The sequence below is a fragment of the Macaca thibetana genome, chromosome 3, assembly GCF_024542745.1.
Source record: "Macaca thibetana thibetana isolate TM-01 chromosome 3, ASM2454274v1, whole genome shotgun sequence".
NCBI classification, from domain to species: Eukaryota; Metazoa; Chordata; class Mammalia; order Primates; family Cercopithecidae; genus Macaca; species Macaca thibetana.
In genome coordinates this window covers 8,782,649-8,799,170 of record NC_065580.1, presented here as the reverse complement: position 1 = coordinate 8,799,170, position 16,522 = coordinate 8,782,649, and the positions used below count along the sequence as shown (strand labels likewise).

At 41.3% G+C, this 16,522-nt stretch overlaps 2 protein-coding genes across 3 annotated transcripts in view; one reads left to right on the top strand and one right to left on the bottom strand.

Annotated features, from left to right (window-relative positions):
* The window catches only part of RARRES2 (retinoic acid receptor responder 2), a 647,965-nt gene that overhangs the window by 267,250 nt on the left and 364,193 nt on the right, over positions 1-16,522 (bottom strand). The window lies entirely within an intron of this gene.
* GIMAP4 (GTPase, IMAP family member 4) lies at positions 1,809-9,646 on the top strand. 2 transcript variants are annotated; one of them, XM_050785910.1, is made up of 3 exons: positions 1,809-1,889; positions 4,934-5,005; positions 7,824-9,646. In XM_050785910.1, the coding sequence occupies exons 2-3, from the start codon at positions 4,948-4,950 to the stop codon at positions 8,753-8,755; spliced, it is 990 nt and encodes a 329-aa protein (XP_050641867.1). In that variant the 5' UTR covers positions 1,809-1,889; positions 4,934-4,947; the 3' UTR covers positions 8,756-9,646. The 2 variants fall into 2 exon arrangements, with proteins under 2 accessions (XP_050641867.1, XP_050641866.1); XM_050785909.1 differs by lacking the exon at positions 1,809-1,889 and adding an exon at positions 2,319-2,474.

Genomic DNA, 16,522 nt, shown 5'->3' with positions numbered 1-16,522 from the left:
GTTCTGGGCATTTTTTCTTTCTTGGTCTAAATTGATTAGTAAGACTATTAGCTGTATGATAGGAATTTCCTGAGGATACGACTTTTGTTTTAGATTGAAAACTCCTTACACTAACTATATGAACAGAGGTCTCTGATCCATTATGTGCAGGGACATAAACCCTCCAGCTTTGTTTGTCATAATCTAAACATCCTGCTGCAGGCCCCAGACATATAGGAGGAAAGCAATAACCAATGGACACATTTATTAACATACCTTCCTCCTCTGGATGAGTAGGGCCTTGGTTATCAGTTGTTCCAGGCATCCAAACACTATCATTAACATAAACCTCAAGTGGGGAGTCCAGTCAAGTAACAGGTCTAATCAGTGGAGGGAATGGAATGTAAGCCCAATAAGTATAATTTTGATCAGCCTCAGCTACGGGGAGACTCACCACCAGGATAATTACTGCCATCATAGCTACTAACAGATTGCAGGAGGTCTGTGGCTTGTCCTGAGACTTCAGGTCCTCTTCTGCAAGCTGGGTCAATTTCTTGATCTGCCGCCAGGTAGGCGGAGTTGCCTGGCGAGTCTTGCTGGTCACCTTCTGCTTGGCAGATATCTTCATTTGAGCCATCAGGCGAATTGGGGGTGCAGAGAAGTTCTGAGGTCTTCTCCTCTTCCTTGGATTCTGACTCACGGCACAGCTTAAGATGTCTTGTAGGCACCCACACAGGAAGCTGATTTTCTCCTGGTGAAATACAAGCAAACCCTCTACCCCATGTGATGATTCTCTCCTCTTCCCAGGTCTTTGTTCTGACATCTTTCCACCACACGAGTTTTCCTTCATGGGGATTTATTTTTTGCCCTGTTAGATGCTGCTCTGCTGCAGTTGTAACCTGATCTATGGACAAGTTCAAAAAATTTAAAGTAATAACAGCCAGTTGTAGCTGCATATGGGGAGCGGAGTATTCCCCCTCTTTGCCTTTTGTTTCTGTAATTGGGTTTTTAAAGTTCTATTTGCAAGTTCAACAATGGCCTGTCCTTGAGAATTATAGGGTATATCAGTACTATGTCGCGCACCCCATTGTTGTAAGAACGTTTGTAAAGATTCACTGCAGTAGCCTGGCCCATTGTCTGTTTTAAGTTTCTGTGGAATGCCCATAACAGCAAAACAAGAAAGCAAATGTCTTTTTATATGTGCTGTAGCTTAACCAGTTTGGTGGGTAGCCCATATGAATTTTGAAAATGTATCAACACTTGAACATAAGAAAGTTTACCAAATGTAGGAATGTGGGTAACATCAGTTTGTCAGATTTTGTTAGGTGCCAACCCTCTAGGGGTAACACCAGTTCCTTGAGGTGGTAATTGTAATACTTGGCACTGAGGACAGTGTTGTACAATTATTCTTACTGTTGGTACAAAATATATTCCATTGCCCTGTCCTGTGTTTTAGGGTAGCCATCCTGTGCTTGTATACCCAAGGCCAACCACATTCTATCCTCAAAGAAATATATATCTTGTCTCTTACAGTTCTCTTTAGAATTATTAGCAATTTTATGATTACTGAAGTGCTGTGCAATTCTAAATAAGGTCTCAGCTGTGGAGTATAATAGTAAATTGAGACCCCTTCTATAATGGAAAAATAATTGGTTATAACGGTGAGCTGGGACCCCATTACAATATTCTCAAAGTTTCCATTTTAGTGGTAAGTAGTGTCAGACGTCAGTGTTTAGACTATTTCAATGGTTCCAGGACCATCTCAGGAGGCAAATTTGGGCCCATCCTAGTCAGTCCAATGAAGGTCATTTACTCTCTTTTGCTTCTAGCACATGACTCGTGGACATACCCTGGAAATACAGGACACATTGTGGACTCAGAGGACATAGCTGAAGCACTGGGAGAAAGAGGTATGGGGACTCAGCTGGGAAGCCTGTTGTGCTGAGCAGGGGTTCAGGGGCTCAGGGGTCTTTCAGAATAACTGGTGACTCTCTGGTTTTGGCCTAGCAGTTTCTTCCAGAATGTCACAGCATGACTCATGTTTTTCGTCTCACTTCAGAGCCTTTGCAAGGTTCAATATGGTAGCCACCAGGCATACCAAACTGAATATTCCTTCTTTCTTTCTGGAGAAAATGCCTGGTGCAAGTTTTTCTGCCTGACTTTGCCTTTTAGAATTCTGACAATGGAGTAGCTGTTTAACTTTAAATAAATTGAAACAAAATAAAATTTAAAATTCAGAACTGCAATCACACTCATCACATTTCAAGTGCTCAGTAGTCACATGGGGCTAAGGGTCACCGCTGTGGACAGCACAGAACAATCCCCTCCCTGTAGAAAGTTCTATTAGTGCTGCTGGATGATCAGGTGGGCAGGTCCCTTGCACAAGTAAATCTGGACAGCTCCTCCCCTTACTTCCTCTCTTTTCCTCTTTCTCAACATCCTGGCTTAGTATTGTGTGCAAAATCAGAGAGGGGTGCAGGACCCTGATTTTCCAGGTAAGGGAACAGGGGTGTGTGTGGTGGGGGTCGGGACAAATGTGCGATTTTGGTGAGGAGGGACCTGTATCTTAAATCGTCTGGTAAACACGTTTTCAGACTGTATTCTTATTGGTTCCTGTTTCCTGTCTTTGCTAATTTTAGGTTGTAATCTGTTTTGAAGGCTGAGCCCTACAAATTAATGCCTCTTTCAGGGGTTGCTGCTCAGAGGATACTTGTTTTACAAATAAATGTTTCCTTTCACTGGTTGTGGAATGTATATAGAAACTTTGATTCTTCCAGGGATAAAGTTAGGTGAGCGAACAGAATTAGCTCTAGGGGAGCTGGTGGGAAGAAGAACATTGGGATGTGTAAGGCGCACAGCTCCGTATGTGGCCCCACAAAGACTGCACCGAGGTCAGGATTGGAGGCTCTACAGTCGGAGGTCTTGTTACAGGCTTAACTGTATGCTCAGAGATGCCCGTTAGGGAAACTGCCTCCTCAGGGACAGTCCTGGGTTTACTGGGCGTTGAGCTCCCCTTTAGCGGTAGGAGGAGGGAGATGCCACCTGGTGTGACTCTCTGCAGTTCAGGAGAAGCTGGGTTCTGATGGGTGCTTTTTCCTTAGGCAGAGAGAGAACTCAGCCACCTAAGGTCAGCATCTACAGAAGCACAGTCTCCTGGCTTTGCCTCTGAGTTAGGAACAGCAGAGCACATTAAAGAGCCCACGTACTAGAAGGATGATTTGAAGAAACACCCAGAGAATGTCACAAAAATCCAGAATGTCACAGTATTGTTTTCTTGTTGCTGGTGTCCTATCCTCTCTCCTAAAACCAGCCACTAAAGTTGATTTTTAAAAATTCTTTGATTTATCTTCTTTGTTTACAAGAAGCTCTTTCCTATACCCCGTTCTGGAAGGATAAAGAAATAGTCATTCTTTCAAAAGAAATGTCTGGCTTTTCACTGTGTTTCATATTTGTTGACTTCCTATGAGGTGACTCTGTCTTTAACAACTACCATTTTCTGCCTGTTTTGGTCAAAATCTGCTCCAATAAGAGTTCTTCAAATATCTTTCTCCATTGCAAAATGTTTGTAGGTAGCAATGAAATGAAACATTTAAAATTAATGCCATGTTTCTATAACACTACATATTAATTAATAAAGGAAAGGATTGTCATTTTCACAGATCAGATGTGGGCTGGACATAGTGATGAATCAGAGGCAAGAAGCAGGGAGATTATCCATTTATTTATTTAACAAATAATGATTGAGAACCATTCTTTGCCCATTATTGTGCTTGTCCCCAGGGAATAATGAGAAATACAACACATATGTAGTCTTCCCATCACAAAGCTTATAGTATAAGAGAAGACAGTTTAAAAAAAAATCAAAAAATTAACTTCCTAAAGTAATACATATTCTGTAAGAACCCCCTGGGGTGCAGTGGATCATACCAGAGGGTGTTGCTGGTAGACAGTGGTGTTGGGGAAGACTCTCTATAGAGCCAAGGCCTGCGGGTTGAGCAGGAACAAGCTGAGCACTACGTTGGAGGGTGAGTGCTCCAGAGAGAGAGAATGATAGTGCAAAGGCCTTGAAGGTGGAAGGAACCTAGAAGATTTCCAGGACATTGAGGGTAGTGTGGCTCACACATTGGAGAGAGGAGACAGCTGATCACACAGGGCTTAAGTTATTTTTGAGGACTTAAGTTATTTTTGAAACCAATAGGAAGCCACTAGGAAATTTAAACAAGAAAAAATGTCAAATTTTAGTTTTAAAATAATATCTGGTGGTAGAGTAGAAAAGGGATTTAAGGGAAGACGATCAATTAAAAGCCTGTTAAGTTGCATACAATTGACAGTGGGTTGTATTAGCACAAAGATGGAGAGAAATGGGAGATTTCGAGTTTTTTGGAAGTAAAATCAATAGGATTTGGTGATGGGCTAATGAGAGAGAGAGGATAAAAGAGTTGTGGATGACCCCAAGGTTCTGCAGGAGCCATGGGGCTAGATGGTGGTGCCATCTGCTGACGGGAGAGCCAGGGAGGCAGACAGGATGTGGAGGTCAGGGCTTAATTTGGGCCAGGTTCTGTTTGAGATGCCCATGAAATAGCCAAATGGAGTGAGATGCAAAATTTGAAACTTTTATAAGCTGAGTGAGATATAAAATTTGGAACTCTGAGGAGGTTGTAGGCTACAGACCTCATATAAAGGCATCCAAGCCATGAATCTCTAGGTAGAGGGGGGAAGGGGCCAGAACCAGTGCTGAGGAAGCACTGGAAGCATCTGTGTTTGTGTAAAGAAAAAGGAACAATCTGAAAATGAAACTTAAAAAGAGAGGGTTGAGGAGACTTTTGGGAAATGGAGCAGGAGAAATCAATGTGGCAAGCTCATGGCAAAAAGAAAGTTGTTGACTACAGGCAGTCAGGGATTCTAGTTGCTTCCATTTCCCTAAAATGACCTGGTTATGTTTCTCGATTTACAGGAGTTCAAGCGACAATGGCAGCCCAATTCGGCAGTGTGAGCTTCAACCCCAGCACACCAGGGGCCAGTTATGGTGAGAGGGCATTCAGTGCTCCCCAGTGGGGGTGAAGGATGTGGGGGGAATAGGAGTGGGGTTTCTCCTGCCATGCCACCCAGTCCCCATTTGAGCAGGAGAAAAATATTTCCGACCTCCTTTCTCATTTTCTCTTCATTTGACCTGCTCTTTCTTTTTTTTTTTTTTTTTTTTTTAAATTTATTTATTATTATTATACTTTAAGTTGTAGGGTACATGTGCATAACGTGCAGGTTTGTTACATATGTATACTTGTGCCATGTTGGTGTGCTGCACCCATCAACTCGTCATTTACATCAGGTATAACTCCCAATGCAATCCCTCCCCCCTCCCCCCTCCCCATGATAGGCCCTGGTGTGTGATGTTCCCCTTCCTGAGTCCAAGTGATCTCATTGTTCAGTTCCCACCTATGAGTGAGAACATGCGGTGTTTGGTTTTCTGTTCTTGTGATAGTTTGCGAAGAATGATGGTTTCCAGCTGCATCCATGTCCCTACAAAGGACACAAACTCATCCTTTTTTATGGCTGCATAGTATTCCATGGTGTATATGTGCCACATTTTCTTAATCCAGTCTGTCACTGATGGACATTTGGGTTGATTCCAAGTCTTTGCTATTGTGAATAGTGCTGCAATAAACATACGTGTGCATGTGTCTTTATAGCAGCATAATTTATAGTCCTTTGGGTATATACCCAGTAATGGGATGGCTGGGTCATATGGTACATCTAGTTCTAGATCCTTGAGGAATCGCCATATATGAACAGACATTTCTCAAAAGAAGACATTCATACAGCCAACAGACACATGAAAAAATGCTCATCTTCACTGGCCATCAGAGAAATGCAAATCAAAACCACAATGAGATACCATCTCACACCAGTTAGAATGGCGATCATTAAAAAGTCAGGAAACAACAGGTGCTGGAGAGGATGTGGAGAAATAAGAACACTTTTACACTGTTGGTGGGATTGTAAACTAGTTCAACCATTATTGACCTGCTCTTTCATCTCTCTTGACCCTCTGCACTTTCTGCCCATGGTGTGGCTGTAGCAGCTAAGCAGAAGAGAGATTAAATATCCTCTGATTGACCCAGGGCTTGGTACAGTTTCTTACCTCTTGCTTCCTACATCATGGACATACCAGAATAGCTGGTTGTAGCCTCTCTGATTGTTTTATGCCCCTTTCTTCAGCCTGGAGGAGGATTGGGAATGAGGAATGCGGGAGTAATTGATCCCTCACCCTGGTCCCTAATTTCCCAGCTCCTGGTGGTCTCACTATAACCAACAAATTAAACTGGCTGGCTCATTCGGTGTATCACATGACCCTCCATTTTCTTCCTTATCCATAGAAATTGACTATATCAGTTGAAATTTTGCTGGTTTAATAAACTATCCCAAAGTTTCATAGCTTAAAACATCAGCCATTTAGTTGGTTCTTAATTCTGTGGATTCACTGTGCCATTCTTGGGTCTGTGTCAGCTTGGCTCTTGCTCATGCATCTGGGGTGAGCTAGTGCCTGAATGGTCTTGGATAGCCTTGTGGACATGTCTGGTAGTTAGCAGGCTCTCAGACAGCAAGGGTAACAGGGATAACTTGGCTTTGTTGTCATCATCAAGAAGGCTAGTCCAGGCTTCCTTATAAGGCAGTTGCAGGAAGAGCAAAAAGAAAAGGCAAGCCACAGTGCATAAGCACTTTTGGGGTCTCTGCTTGCACTAGGCTTTCTACTGTCCTACTGTCCAGAGCAAGTCATAAGGCCCACCCAGATCCAACAGTTGAAGAGACAGATAGCATCTTGATGGGAGGAATTGCAAATCTGCACCCCAGAGGCATGCATCCAGGGATGGGAATAGATTGTGGCTACATTTACAATCTCCTCCATGGATTGTCACCCATATGCTGTCAACACTGACTAACTGTTGCAGTGTTGGAGCTGGCCTTTGGTGCTTTGTCATTTTGCCTCCCATGATTCTCCTACTTCCTTCCCTATGGCCAACCAATGCTCTCAGGATATCCTTAGGACAAAGCCTTCCACTGTGATGCTAACTAAATAAAAATGTGAACACCAGCCCACATCTTTCCTTAGATAATCTTAGCCTTCCTGTATCCCGTGTTCTCAGTCGTATCACTTTCGGAAATATGTTTCTTTCATCCCGGGATTCTGGTTATCAAATGTGGGAAACTGTGTTTTAAGAATAATGACAGGTTGTATAACCCACTTCCCTGGCTTCTTAAGGGGAAGAAGAAATGTTTCATTTTGAATATAAATTGGGAAAATAAATCTCCACTACAGATACCCTAAAGTCAAATGTTGGGTTACTCCCTGCACTACCTCATTAGAAACGAATAGCTGGCCAGGCACAGTGGCTCATGCCTGTAATCCCAGCACTTTGGGAGGCTGAGGCGGGTGGATCACCTGAGGTCAGCAGTTTGAGACCAGCCTGAGCAACATGACGAAACCCCATCTCTACTAAAAATACAAAAATTATCTGGGTGTAGTGGTGCATGCCTGTAATCCCAGCTACTTGGGAGGCCGAGGCAGGAGAATCACTTGAACCCAGGAGGCAGAGGTTGCAGTGAGCTAAGATCATGCCACTGCACTTCAGCCTGGGCAACAAGAGTGAAACTCTGTCTCAAAAAGAAAAAAAAGAAAAAATAAAGAAACAAAACAGCTATTATTGGCAGTAACATCAGAAGAAGCCCCCACAGCCAGTAACAGAGAAGGGCACTGGGGGTGAGGACCCTGCAGGGGAATCTATTAGAGGTAGATTCTAACAGCATGGCTTTTTTTTGTTTTTTTGTTTTTTTTCTTGATATCCCAGGGCCTGGAAGGCAAGAGCCCAGAGATTCCCAATTGAGAATTGTGTTAGTGGGTAAAACCGGAGCAGGAAAAAGTGCAACAGGAAACAGCATCCTTGACCAGAAAGTGTTTCATTCTGGCATTGCAGCAAAATCCATTACCAAGAAGTGTGAGAAACGCAGCAGCTCATGGAAGGAAACAGAACTTGTCGTGGTTGACACACCAGGCATTTTCGACACAGAGGTGCACAATGCTGAAACATCCAAGGAGATTGCTCGCTGCATTCTCCTGACCTCCCCAGGGCCTCACGCTCTGCTTCTGGTGGTCCCATTGGGCCGTTACACTAAGGAAGAGCACAAGGCCACACAGAAGATCCTGAACATGTTTGGAGAGAGGGCTAGAAGATTCATGATTCTCGTATTCACCCGGAAAGATGACTTAGATGGCACCAATTTGCATGACTACTTAGGGGAAGCTCCAAGAGACGTTCAAGAGTTGATGGACATTTTTGGTGACCGCTACTGTGCATTCAACAACAGGGCAACAGGCGCTGAGCAGGAGGCCCAGAGGGCACAGTTGCTGGCCCTGATCCAGCGCGTGGTGAGGGAGAACAAGGGAGGCTGCTACACTAATAGGATGTACCAAAGGGCCGAGGAGGAGATCCAGAAGCAAACACAAGCAATACAAGAACACTATAGAGTGGAGCTGGAGAGAGAGAAAGCACGGATAAGAGAGGAGTATGAAGAGAAAATCAGAAAGCTGGAAGATAAGCTGGAGCAGGAAAAGAGAAAGGCACAAATGGAGAAAAAACTAGCAGAACAGGAGGCTCTCTGTGCTGTAAGGCAGCAAGGGGCAAGAATGGAAGTGGAGAGTCAGGATAGGATACTTGAATTTATCATGAGAGCATTAGAGATTGCTTCCTCTATTTTCTTACAGCTGTTCGCGGAAGACTAAACTTAATGAAAATCTCTTTGTATTTTCTGTATATTCTCTAGCAACCTTGCCCCATACTTACTCATTTAGCATAGTCAGAGTGCTCTAGTTTCTGTCTCTCAGGTGCTCATAACTAAGGACCACCATTGGCCATTAGTAGATATTTGATTGACTTAACAAGAGAGGGACAAATTTTCAATTTGTGAAACTCCAAAGCAGAAAGTATTGGTGCTTACTACCTTGTGAATTCTTCCTTAGTCACGCAGAGAAAATGTATGCAAGAGACCAAAGAAGATGGCTCCAAGCTATATCATGTTACCTCTAATAAAATATTTTCTTCTAGATTCTTTCTATATTACCAGATAATCTCCCTTTGTAGCTTCCGCTCACTTACTCTTGCGTTCAGAGTCACAGTGATCATCTTACCCATGTGGTTTGTTAGAAAGAAAGACCAATTATTTGTTTGCAGTAGGTAATCTTAGAGACGGAGATGATTGTAGAATTATTTCTAGATGAGTGTCAATTTATTTAATTCCATTGTCATATAAGGAGTCAAATTGTTTCTTATCATTTGCTCATTAAAGAACAGAGATGTGTCTGGAAAATCGATCTTTACGAATTCAACTAAATAATGATCCCCAAATGCTGAAAGAGTGAAAGACAGCAATTCAACAGATAATACAGCAATGTTTAGTATATTCAGGTGTATCTGTAGAAACTCTTTGACCAACCTCAATTTAACCAATTTGATGAATACCCGGTTCTCTCCTTTTCTTGAGAAAGATAATTGAACCTCACCTCCCTCACTCAACACTTTGAATACTAATTGTTTGGCAGGTTATCCCACTTCTGCCTCCACTGCATTGAACTTTTTGCTTATTGTGTTTATAATAAAACTTTTCAATTATCTCATATTTGTGCAGAATTGGAACCTGTTTTGTCTTGGAAAATACTGCCGCTACTTCTAATAATACAGGGATGAATTTTGCTTTATGGTAAAAGTTCAAGATGATTTTGGAGCTAGACTTTGTCTACCCTCATGACATCTCCCCTTCCCCCTTTCCCTAGAAGATTTGAGCCACAATCTCAACCCATTTATCAGCCAAAGACTACAATTTCCTTGGATTTTCATTGTGTGCTGATGGAAATTATGTGTAACCAAGGTTTCTGAGACTTGTGTAGTTTTGTCGATGCAAAAATTCCCTTTAATATAGAGATAGCAATAGTTGGAGTTCCTATTCCTTTTCTACTTTTCTACTGGGCTCTCCTCACCTAATAATTTCTAGAAATTCCAAAAGCATGTTTTCATGTTCTACCAGTATGTCCTAGAGGTCACATGTGACTTATGCCAACTTTCCATGTTCCTCCATCTTGAAATTGGCTTCTCCATGCCCTAAATCATTTTGTCCAAAATAGGATATACATTTCTTCCTTATTTCCCCAAAGCACAAATAAGTTTAGACTGTACATTTAATAAAAGTTAGCAAAGGCTCAAAGATAAGAAAAGTACTACACAATGAAATGTGTGATTCCTTTAGAAATAATCACTCAGAGTAAGACAGCTTTTGTCTCTCACTTATTGTATTACAACCGTCTGTAAGCAAATATTTGAACAAAAAGTCACACATACCTCCCAAGAGAAAGTACACATTCAGGTTTAATAGGAAAAAGTCTTTAACTGCAGTGGTTATTTTCAGTGTAACACACACGCAATTATCCTTACCCTTGAATTCAGGTTAATGCTGCAGATGAGGCAAAGAAAAAGGTTTTGACTTAAGAAGCAGCGAGCAAATGAGAAGCCCCAGTGAAAAACTGTAAGAAGAGTGTTGCCTCTTTGCCTCCCAGGAGAGAAGGCAGACAGAGGTCCTTGCCAAATACTATGCATTGTGATTAATACAAGAGGAGAGTGAGACATGTTTCCTTCTCTCAAGAGTTTTGAGAGTTCATACCTACTCATGCACTCATTAACACTCATTGACTCCTTATATCTCATGGTTGGTTCTAGAGCAGACACTGAGAATCTAGAGATGACAAAAAGAAGTCCCTTTTGAGATTGGGTTCGTTCATCACAGCATAATGCTTTCGAGAATCATCTGAGTTGCCTGTTCTTTTTTTTTCTGAGTAATATTTTATCATATGGATGTTCCATATTTTGCCTTTCTTTACTTATTCTTGTTCACCTAATTGGTTTCTTTTGTTTGATTGCATTGGCCAATAACTCCATTATAATGTTGAGCAGTAGTGGAGATAACAAACATACTTGCCTTATTCTTGGCAATGCCTCCAGTGTTTCCCAATTAAACAAGTAAGGTTCTGGGTTACAGCAGTATCATTGCTCTGCTTTTCCTCGTCTTTTTTTTTTTTTTTTTTAATTATACTTTAAGTTCTAGGGTACATGTGGATAACGTGCAGGTTTGTTACATATGTATACTTGTGCCATGTAGGCGTGCTGCACCCATCAACTCGTCAGCACCCATCAACTCGTCATTTACATCAGGTATAACTCCCAATGCAATCCCTCCCCGCCCCGCTCCCCATGATAGGCCCCGGTGTGTGATGTTCCCCTTCCCGATTCCAACTGATCTCATTGTTCAGTTCCCACCTATGAGTGAGAACATGCGGTGTTTGGTTTTCTGTTCTTGCGATAGTTTGCTGGGAATGATGGTTTCCAGCTGCATCCATGTCCCTACAAAGGACACAAACTCATCCATTTTTATGGCTGCATAGTATTCCATGGTGTATATGTGCCACATTTTCTTAATCCAGTCTGTCACTGACAGACATTTGGGTTGATTCCAAGTCTTTGCTATTGTGAATAGTGCTGCAATAAACATATGTGTGCATGTGTCTTTATAGCAGCATGATTTATAATCCTTTGGGTATATACCCAGTAATGGGATGGCTGGGTCATATGGTACATCTAGTTCTAGATCCTTGAGGAATCGCCATACTGTTTTCCATAATGGTTGAACTAGTTTACAATCCCACCGACAGTGTAAAAGTGTTCCTATTTCTCCACATCCTCTCCAGCACCTGTTGTTCCCTGACTTTTTAATGATCGCCATTCTAACTGGTGTGAGCTGGTATCTCATTGTGGTTTTGATTTGCATTTCTCTGATAGCCAGTGATGATGAGCATTTTTTCATGTGTCTGTTGGCTGTATGAATGTCTTCTTTTGAGAAATGTCTGTTCATATCCTTTGCCCACTTTTTGATGGGGTTGTTTGTTTTTTTCTTGTAAATTTGTTTGAGTTCTTTGTAGGTTCTGATATTAGCCCTTTGTCAGATGAGTAGATTGCAAAAATTTTCTCCCATTCTGTAGGTTGCCTGTTCACTCTGATGGTAGTTTCTTTTGCTGTGCAGAAGCTCTTTAGTTTAATTAGATCCCATTTGTCAATTTTGGCTTTTGTTGCCATTGCTTTTGGTGTTTTAGACATGAATTCCTTGCCCATGCCTGTGTCCTGAATGGTATTACCTAGGTTTTCTTCTAGGGTTTTTATGGTTTTAGGTCTAACATTTAAGTCTCTAATCCATCTTGAATTAATTTTCGTATAAGGAGTAAGTAAAGGATCCAGTTTCAGCTTTCTACTTATGGCTAGCCAATTTTCCCAGCACCATTTATTAAATAGGGAATCCTTTTCCCATTTCTTGTTTTTCTGAGGTTTGTCAAAGATCAGATGGCTGTAGATGTGTGGTATTATTTCTGAGGACTCTGTTCTGTTCCATTGGTCTATATCTCTGTTTTGGTACCAGTACCATGCTGTTTTGGTTACTGTAGCCTTGTAGTATAGTTTGAAGTCAGGTAGCGTGATGCCTCCAGCTTTGTTCTTTTGACTTAGGATTGTCTTGGCAATGCGGGCTCTTTTTTGGTTCCATATGAACTTTAAAGCAGTTTTTTCCAATTCTGTGAAGAAACTCATTGGAAGCTTGATGGGGATGGCATTGAATCTATAAATTACCTTGGGCAGCATGGCCATTTTCACAATATTGATTCTTCCTATCCATGAGCATGGTATGTTCTTCCATTTGTTTGTGTCCTCTTTTATTTCACTGAGCAGTGGCTTGTAGTTCTCCTTGAAGAGGTCCTTTACATCCCTAGTAAGTTGGATTCCTAGGTATTTCATTCTCTTTGAAGCAATTGTGAATGGGAGTTCATTCATGATTTGGCTCTTTGTTTGTCTGTTACTGGTGTATAAGAATGCTTGTGATTTTTGCACATTAATTTTGTATCCTGAGACTTTGCTGAAGTTTCTTATCAGCTTAAGGAGATTTTGGGCTGAGACAATGGGGTTTTCTAAATATACAATCATGTTATCTGCAAACAGGGACAATTTGACTTCTTCTTTTCCTAACTGAATACCCTTTATTTCTTTCTCTTGCCTGATTGCCCTAGCCAGAACTTCCAACACTATGTTGAATAGGAGTGGTGAGAGAGGGCATCCCTGTCTTGTGTCAGTTTTCAAAGGGAATTTTTCCAGTTTTTGCCCATTCAGTATGATATTGGCTGGGTTTGTCATAAATAGCTTTTATTATTTTGAGATACGTTCCATCAATACTGAATTTATTGAGAGTTTTCAGCATGAAGGGCTGTTGAATTTTGTCAAAGGCCTTTTCTGCATCTATTGAGATAATCATGTGGTTTTTGACTTTAGTTCTGTTTATATGCTGGATTACGTTTATTGACTTGCGTATGTTGAACCAGCCTTGCACCCCAGGGATGAAGCCCACTTGATCATGGTGGATAAGCTTTTTGATGTGCTGCTGGATTTGGTTTGCCAGTATTTTATTGAAGATTTTTGCATCGATGTTCATCAGGGATATTTGTCTAAAATTCTCTTTTTTTGTTGTGTTTCTGCCAGGCTTTGGTATCAGGATGATGTTGGCCTCATAAAATGAGTTAGGGAGGATTCTCTCTTTTTCTATTGATTGGAATAGTTTCAGAAGGAATGGTACCAGCTCCTCCTTGTACCTCTGGTAGAATTCAGCTGTGAATCCATCTGGTCCTGGACTTTTTTTGGTTGGTAGGCTATTAATTATTGCCTCAATTTCAGAGCCTGTTATTGGTCTATTCAGGAATTCAGCTTCTTTCTGGTTTAGTCTTGGGAGAGTGTAAGTGTCCAGGAAATTATCCATTTCTTCTAGATTTTCTAGTTTATTTGCATAGAGGTGTTTATAGTATTCTCTGATGATAGTTTGTATTTCTGTGGTGTCGGTGGTGATAACCCCTTTATCATTTTTTATTGCATCTATTTGATTCTTCTCTCTTTTCTTCTTTATTAGTCTTGCTAGCGGTCTATCAATTTTGTTGATCTTTTCAAAAAACCAACTCCTGGATTCATTGATTTTTTGGAGGGTTTTTTGTGTCTCTATCTCCTTCAGTTCTGCTCTGATCTTAGTTATTTCTTGCCTTCTGCTAGCTTTCGAATGTGTTTGCTCTTGCTTCTCTAGTTCTTTTAATTGTGATGTTAGAGTGTCAATTTTAGATCTTTCCTGCTTTCTCTTGTGGGCATTTAGTGCTATAAATTTCCCTCTACATACTGCTTTAAATGTATCCCAGAGATTGTGGTATGTTGTATCTTTGTTCTCATTGGTTTCAAAGAACATCTTTATTTCTGCCTTCATTTCGTTATGTACCCAGTAATCATTCAGGAGCAGCTTATTCAGTTTCCATGTAGTCGAGCGGTTTTGATTGAGTTTCTTAGTCCTGAGTTCTAGTTTGATTGCACTGTGGTCTGAGAGACAGTTTGTTATAATTTCTGTTCTTGTACATTTGCTGAGGAGTGCTTTACTTCCAATTATGTGGTCAATTTTGGAATAAGTGTGATGTGGTGCTGAGTAGAATGTATATTCTGTTGATTTGGGGTGGAGAGTTCTGAGGATGTCTATTAGGTCTGCTTGCTGCAGAGATGAGTTCAATTCCCAGATATCCTTGTTAACTTTCTGTCTCGTTGATCTGTCTAATGTTGACAGTGGGGTGTTGAAGTCTCCCATTATTATTGTATGGGAGTCTAAGTCTCTTTGTAAGTCTTTAAAGACTTGCTTTATGAATCTGGGTGCTCCTGTATTGGGTGCATATATATTTAGGATAGTTAGCTCTTCCTGTTGAATTGATCCCTTTACCATTATGTAATGGCCTTCTTTGTCTCTTTTGATCTTTGATGGTTTAAAGTCTGTTTTATCAGAGACTAGTATTGCAACCCCTGCTTTTTTTTTGTTCTCCATTTGCTTGGTAGACCTTCCTCCATCCCTTTATTTTGAGTCTATGTATGTCTCTGCATGTGAGATGGGTCTCCTGAATACAGCAAACTGATGGGTCTTGACTCTTTATCCAGTTTGCCAGTCTGTGTCTTTTAATTGGAGCATTTAGTCCATTTACATTTAAGGTTAATATTGTTATGTGTGAACTTGATCCTGCCATTATTATATTAACTGATTATTTTGCTCGTTAGTTGATGCAGTTTCTTCCTAGCCTCGATGGTCTTTACATTTTGGCATGTTTTGCAATGGCTGGTACTGGTTGTTCCTTTCCATGTTTAGTGCTTCCTTCAGGGTCTCTTGTAAGGCAGGCCTGGTGGTGACAAAATCTCTAAGCATTTGCTTATCTGTAAAGGATTTTATTTCTCCTTCACTGATGAAACTTAGTTTGGCTGGATATGAAAATCTGGGTTTAAAATTCTTTTCTTTAAGAATGTTGAATATTGGCCCCCACTCTTCTGGTTTGTAGAGTTTCTGCCGAGAGATCTGCTGTTAGTCTGATGGGCTTCACTTTGTGGGTAACCTGACCTTTCTCTGTGGCTGCCCTTAAGATTTTTTCCTTCATTTCAACTTTGGTGAATCTGGCAATTATGTGTCTTGGAGTTGCTCTTCTCGATGAGTATCTTTGTGGCGTTCTCTGTATTTCCTGAATTTGAATGTTGGCCTGCCCTACTAGATTGGGGAAGTTCTCCTGGATGATATCCTGAAGAGTGTTTTCCAACTTGGTTCCATTTTCCCCCTCACTTTCAGGCACCCCAATCAGACGTAGATTTGGTCTTTTTACGTAATCCCATACTTCTTGCAGGCTTTGTTCATTTCTTTTTCTTCTTTTTTCTTTAGGTTTCTCTTCTCGCTTCATTTCATTCATTTGATCCTCAATCGCTGATACTCTTTCTTCCAGTTGATCAAGTCGGTTACTGAAGCTTGTGCATTTGTCATGTATTTCTCATGTCATGGTTTTCATCTCTGTCCATTCGTTTATGGCCTTCTCTGCATTAATTATTCTAGTTATCAATTCTTCCACTTTTTTTTTCAAGATTTTTAGTTTCTTTGCGCTGGGTGTGTAATTCCTCTTTTAGCTCTGAGAAGTTTGATGGACTGGAGACTTCTTCTCTCATCTCATCAAAGTCATTCTCCTTCCAGCTTTGATCCGTTGCTGGCGATGAGCTGCGTTCCTTTGCAGGGGGCAATGCACTCTTATTTTTTGAATTTCCAGCTTTTCTGCCCTGCTTTTTCCCCATCTTTGTGGTTTTATCTGCCTCTGGTCTTTGATGATGGTGACGTACTGATGGGGTTTTGGTGTGGGTGTCCTTCCTGTTTGTTAGTTTTCCTTCTAACAGTCAGGACCCTCAGCTGTAGGTCTGTTGGAGATTGCTTGAGGTCCACTCCAGACCCTGTTTGCCTGGGTATCAGCAGCAGAGGCTGCAGAAGATAGAATATTGCTGAACAGCGAGTGTACCTGTCTGATTCTTGCTATGGAAGCTTCCTCTCAGGGGTGTACTCCACCGTGTGAGGTGTGGGGTGTCGGTCTGCC